The sequence below is a fragment of the Entamoeba nuttalli genome (genome assembly GCF_000257125.1).
Source record: "Entamoeba nuttalli P19 unplaced genomic scaffold asmbl_2209, whole genome shotgun sequence".
Lineage (NCBI taxonomy): Eukaryota > Evosea > Mastigamoebida > Endamoebidae > Entamoeba > Entamoeba nuttalli.
In genome coordinates, this window is record NW_008575149.1 from 1 (window position 1) to 6,250 (window position 6,250).

At 25.6% G+C, this 6,250-nt stretch overlaps 4 protein-coding genes across 4 annotated transcripts; 1 reads left to right on the plus strand and 3 right to left on the minus strand.

Annotated features, from left to right (window-relative positions):
* Positions 1 to 794: 794 nt before the first annotated feature.
* Positions 795 to 1,751, plus strand: ENU1_014320 (hypothetical protein; the record flags this gene model as incomplete). Its single annotated transcript, XM_008856781.1, has 1 exon — positions 795 to 1,751. The coding sequence occupies one exon, from the start codon at positions 795 to 797 to the stop codon at positions 1,749 to 1,751; it is 957 nt and encodes a 318-aa protein (XP_008855003.1).
* Positions 1,752 to 1,960: 209 nt separating this feature from the next.
* On the minus strand, positions 1,961 to 2,257 carry ENU1_014330 (nonpathogenic pore-forming peptide precursor, putative; the record flags this gene model as incomplete). The annotated part of the gene is made up of 1 exon (XM_008856782.1): positions 1,961 to 2,257. One exon carries the CDS (start codon positions 2,255 to 2,257, stop codon positions 1,961 to 1,963), a length of 297 nt encoding a protein of 98 aa, XP_008855004.1.
* Positions 2,258 to 2,686: 429 nt separating this feature from the next.
* Positions 2,687 to 3,439, minus strand: ENU1_014340 (hypothetical protein; the record flags this gene model as incomplete). The annotated part of the gene is made up of 1 exon (XM_008856783.1): positions 2,687 to 3,439. One exon carries the CDS (start codon positions 3,437 to 3,439, stop codon positions 2,687 to 2,689), a length of 753 nt encoding a protein of 250 aa, XP_008855005.1.
* Positions 3,440 to 3,962: 523 nt separating this feature from the next.
* Positions 3,963 to 6,044, minus strand: ENU1_014350 (Rho guanine nucleotide exchange factor, putative; the record flags this gene model as incomplete). The annotated part of the gene is made up of 1 exon (XM_008856784.1): positions 3,963 to 6,044. The coding sequence occupies one exon, from the start codon at positions 6,042 to 6,044 to the stop codon at positions 3,963 to 3,965; it is 2,082 nt and encodes a 693-aa protein (XP_008855006.1).
* Positions 6,045 to 6,250: the final 206 nt, after the last annotated feature.

Below are 6,250 nucleotides of genomic sequence, written 5' to 3' on the forward strand. Positions count from 1 at the left end.
ATAATAATAAAAATCAAAAATACATTAATTTTATTTATAAATTATAATACTCAGTGTAAGATTCTTGTGTTGTATAATGAACTATATACATAGTACTTTTATTAATTTCTAATAAATACCTATAGTTTATGCATTATATAAACAAATTATATGAAAGCCAAGAAGCATATACTACTAATTTTTTCATTCAATTTACAAAAAAGTTTTTTTTAGGATAGTTTTGAATAATCAAAAGGAATAACCCCTGAATAAATTCAGCAAAGTTATTAATATTAAACCTAAAAAGGAAGGATATGTATCTTAACACAATATTAAAAAAAAGAGTTAATAAATAAAAAATTATTAAAGTAATGAAAATGGAATATAACTTTAATCAATAAAACGTAATTTAAAAAGAAGAAATACATACTTTTATTCAAAGAATGAGTAATTTTTTCTAAAGTTATTAAAAAAAAGGAGAAAAAGTTATATTTACACAAAGGAATAATTTTAGCAAAAACCAGAAAGAGAAAATTGAATTTAGAGTAACAGAGATGAGACTTTATGCCTAAGATAATTTTTTAAAGTAAAGATAAAAATATCTTCAATTTTATAAAGAGGATGATAGAATTAAAGACGTTGAAATAGAATAAGATTTAAGTATAAAAATAGATAATATTGACTATTCTATTCAAGACGAAGTTTACAAATAAACGTTTAGATTCCTTTAATGTGAAAGAATACATTTGTATAACAGTTATAAAAATTAAACCAACATTTATTAAAGACTAAAACTAGAAAATATTTATCATAATATGGGAAATCAAGAGGGTAGAAGTCAATGTATAGCTATTAAAGATATTGCTCTTGGAAAATGTAGTCCAATGTATGGAAGGTCAGGTAGTCTTTCTCCTATAGATCAGTCTTTCAAAGAAAGTCCTAAAGAAGTTTTCACACCAAGACTTTTTAAAACTCCACGAATTAATTCTACTGAAGTTCAAAGTAAAAAAAGAGCATTTTCTTTATCACGAGCAAATCAAACAGCACCCTCATCACCTAGAAAAATAAAAAATATAGAAATATCATGTTCACCATCTAGTTATAAAACAGAAAATACTTTTATTAATATAACTTGTCTTAATTACAAAAAAGAAGATTCCCGTTCAAGGTCTAAAAGTCATTCACTTTCAAATTCTAAATCAGTATCAAGGTCAACATCTCCTTCTTTTAATAAAGAAAGAGAAATAATAGGAATTAAAGAAATCAAAATAAAAGATTATAGAATAGCAAAATTAAGAAATTGGATTGGAAAAAGTAATTATAAAATAATTTATAATAGTAAATTAGATGGTCTTACTGCACGTGATTTAAATTCTCATGTTTGTGGAAAAGGTAATATCGCTTTTATTGTATTAAGAAATGGAGGTGAATGTTTTGGATGTTATCACTATGATCCAATTTCACCTTCTAAGTCTACAAACAATAAACTATTTTCTTCAAATCGTTTCTTTTTATTTGTCTTTAATGAAGCATTAAGTTCTACATTAAAAAGAAAAACTGAAGAAACAATTATTGTTCATCCAAATAATGATCCATATTTTGTTTTTACTGTTTGCTCTGCATTTTGGATTCTTCAAGATGGAACAGTTTCATTTCATCAATTAATAAAAGAAAATTACATTATTCCAAATGTTGTAACCAACCCATTTTGTTGTAAATCTTTAATGAAGAAAATACCAATAGATACTCTTCTTGCTGTTCAATGGTATTAATTTGTATGTAATAATTCATTATTTTTTTGGAATTGTTGTTTTTTTCTTTAGTTTAAAATTATTTTGTTCGAATGAAGGAAAGTTATCAATAAAACTCAAAGAAAGTAACATTTTAACTCATATTTTATATCTTTTCTTTATTTAAAGAAAAAAGAATAAAAAGAAACATAAAGAAATTCTGAAAATTTACTCAATTGAGTAGTTTAAACTTAGCAAGCATGAATCTTAGCACAAATAGCATTGGCATCAACTTTGTCTTCAATAAGTTGGATGAGTTTATCAATTCCAAAATCAAGAACCTTGGTGCAAAGAGTAGAAATGAATCCTGAAGCTTTGTTGCAAAGGCTGCCAATATAATCTTTTACTTTATCAGCTCCCTTAGTGGTAAGGAGGTTTTCAAGTGTATTAATAAGTCCAGTGCAAAGATTGCAGATAATTTCTCCTTGATGAGTAGCAGTAACTGCAAAAGCAACAGCGAAGATTAAAACAAAGACGATGGCTTTCATAATTGTTTGTAAGATATGTTTTTACAGTTTTCAACCTACTCTTTAAATAATTCACGGTGATGTGGCTGAATTTTCGACCAAAACTGAATTTCTTAAGCCATGCTTTTTATCAAATTTTAAACCTTCGTTTTTCTTCTCTTTTTCTTTTTTTTTTAGTTTTTCTTGACTTTTTTTTTAAACAAAAATAAGTAAATTAATTATTTCATTTCTTCTCTTTTAATATTTATTAAAAAAGTTAAAATACTTAAGAATAAGAATATTCTATATATGACATAAGTTTTTTTTTTCATTCCAGTGTTTCATATTTTTTTCTTGTTTGTTTTTAATAATAAATTCCTGTCATATTTTAGTGAATATAATTGTTATAATGTTATTCTAAAAACATAAATTAAATAATGTTATAATTTTTATAAAAATGTTTTTGTATTATCAATTATCTTTGAAGAAAGAAGGAGTAAGAGTGAGAGGTGTTGTTTGAGCAAGTTGAGAAGTAATTTTTATATTGTATTGATGACCTTTTTCTCTAACTTCTTTTGTTTCCATTAATAAAGTATTTTTATGAAAGATACGTACTAATCCTTCATAACCTTCTTTAGTCTCTTTTTGTATTTCAAATAAATATCCAAATTCGATTAATAAATCAATAAGAAGATTCATAACTATTTTCTTCTTGATTGGTTGAAGCCTTCTTAGTGCAGTTTTTGCATTAATATTTTGTTTTGAACATTCAAGACACATTTTCATAGAGACTCTATCTTTTGTAAATTTTATTACATTAATACTATCAAATCTATTAAACTCTATTTCTTTGATCTTTACAAATTGTTTTGTTAATGAACTATATCTATTTGGTTTACCAACAACAATTTTGCAATGTGCAGATAATAAACAAAGACAGATAGATTGAAGTTCAACTTGAAGGTTTGTTTCATTCCAATGTTTAAATTTGAATTTAGGAACTTGTTCTTTTGGGTATTTAGGAATTATTTCTTCACAACATCCTTTATCTATTTTATCAAGGTTAGACTTTTCATCAGTAGATAAAGAATTCTCTTCATTAATTGAACTATCTTCTGTTAAACTTGAATTTTTAATAGAGGAAGGCATGATAAGTGAACAAAGAGTGAGAGTGTTTCCAGAAAGCATTAGATGAATTTGAAGCAAATATAGTTGTTTAAACATTTAAACAATTCAAGAAAAATTATAGGTACTAAATGTTTGCAAATGCTTTTGTCTTGTTCTTAAATTAGATGATTGAGGTTAAGTTCTCATCTATCTGAGAACCTTTTCAGTCGTTAATTTATTTATAGAATATTAAAGAAAATAAATCCATTTTCGAAATTGTTTAACTTCTTTGATTAGATACTTTTTGTTTTCTTTATCTTCTATATGTAAACAGTCTTGCATTCTTAAAATTTCGTTGCAGAACTTAGTACATTCTATACTCAAATATCTTTTATTGAAAATAAAAAGAAAAATTTATTATTATTCAAAGAATGATTACATTAACAATATTATTTGAAAGGCTATTATTTTGTGACAATTATATTATTAAACTCCCTTTAGTTTTCTTTCATGGATATTTGAAGTTTTTTCATTTTATACCGCTTTGTAAAACATCATTAAAAACTAAAAACTTGAATAGATTAGTCCCACCTAAACAATTTTAAAAATCCAAAACAAAATAAATATTTGTTTTCATTTATTATTTTAATTGATCCATCCAACTACGCTCATCATCTAATTTATAGAAACATGTTGAAATAGACCATTGAATGAGTCGAATAAATTCATCTGCATCTTGCTCTTTGTTAAATACAATACCAAGTGGTTGTAATTCACTATATTTTACTAATGTCACATTTGGTCCATTTGTACTGGAGTTGATGTCGCAACTTAATTCGTATTCTTTAATAAGAACGTTTTTCTTTTCTTTCTTCCCAAAAAAATAAATTTTGTCATTACATAATTCTATAACCACTTGTTGTTTCTTTTTATCTTTTAATTCTCCTTTTGCAGTAAATAAATGAAATCTTCCTTTTGCAACAATAGAATCTATTTGATGTTCTTTAGCAACTTCAACAAGTCTATCTCTCATTTTTGCTCTTTCATTTAAAATTTGACAAAATTGATGAAATCCTGAATATGCACTTTGAAGCATTCTATAATCTGGATTATATGGTGACGTTACTTTCATTAATCCTTCTATCATCATTGGATATCTCATTGCCCTTTGAACTGGTTGAATTAATAATTGTTCTAATGTTTGAGGTGAAATCTTTTCTGCTGCTTGTTGAACTACTTTTTTTCCATTTACCGTATTTTTAATTTCTTTCCAAACTGCTGCCATAGTATTATAACTAATACTATATTCTAATAATGGACTAATAAATTGTAATGTTGAATTAATAATTTCTCCTAAATTCGTATCATATTTATATTCATTCATTCCTTGTTCTAATGTTACTAATATTGATTTACTTGCTGCAATACATTGACTTAATAATCCAAATACTATTTGTACTTTTGGTTCATTTTCTAATGGGTCTGCAAAATATATTTTCATCATTTCCATATTTTTCAATAAACTACGTTCTGTTTCAACAAATTCAATAAATGCATCTTTTCTTTTTCTTAATGAATTAGTATTATACATCATTTGCATCATATGTCTTCTTATAATTTCTTCTAATTGAATAACTTCTTGTTCATTATACTTCTTTTGACTCCAATCTTTTTCAACCATTGTTATCGTATCAAGTGATTCACGAGTTTTAGGAAGTGGCGTAACCATTTTTTTTTCTTTCTCTTTCTGTTTTGGTGATTTAATACTTTCTTTTTCTTTATTCTTTAATGGTTCTTTAAATGATTTTCTTTTCTTCATCTTCTTTTCATTTGCTTCAATCTCAGCTGCTTTCTTTATGTCTGGAAGACTTTCCATCTTTTTTTGTGGTAAATTACCTCTTAATGATTGAACTTTTAATCCTTTAATCTTTTCATGTGGAACTCCTAATGAATTTGCTCCTTGTGAACGACGTGTTGGAGAAAGAAGAGGTGAGTATGTTCCATTATCTAATGCACTTTTTGATAAAAGATCACTATGACGTTCTGAGTCTGTTGAAGTAGCTGATCTAGGAGTACAATTTGATTCAACAAAATCAGTTCCATCAGAAATAATCATTGGAGTATACCAATGTTTTAATTGTTCTAATATAACAATATTTTTAGAGTCATGTTCAACATTTTTAATATATGATAAAAAGAATTCACTTTGCTCTTTATCAGGATCAAATAACATAATTGACTCAACAACTACATCATTCATTCGTTCAAATAATTCATAAATAAATTCATTCAAATTTGAAGGTTTAATATAATTTATAACATCTTCTAAATGAATACCAAATCTAAGTAATGCTAATCCAATAAATATTTCATTGGAATATGTTGATGGACCATATGGATTAATTAGAAATTCAAAATAAATTGGTAGTTGTTTTTCAACCAATGAATCAACTTCTAATTCAAATCTTTCTTCTTTTTTTGAAGAGTTCATTGACAAAAAAACTGAAATAGCTGACTTTAAAGCAACAGGTTTTTGTAAACAGCTACGAGGAATGGCAAATCGACTTCCATTTATTAAAAAAATGACTAATTCATTAGAAAATGTTTCTTGATAAAATGATTGGAATTGGGTTGTATTATATTTACTTCCAACTTCTTTTGATTTATAGTCAAAAGAGAATTTCTTTAATTGAAGTGTTTGTTTAAACCGTGGGGATAACATGTTGTCAAGTTCTTTCTGTTTTTTGATTCTTTTATTTCATCTTACAAATGTCTAAAAATAGTCTTTTCCTCTTTTTTAAGTTTTTTTCCTCCTTTTATATTCTCTTCCTTTTCTCTTTTCTCAAGTTTACATTCATGTCAGTTAAAATATTTCATGAAGAATTCAATTAGAATGACTCATCATCATAGTCAGAAATCCACCACATC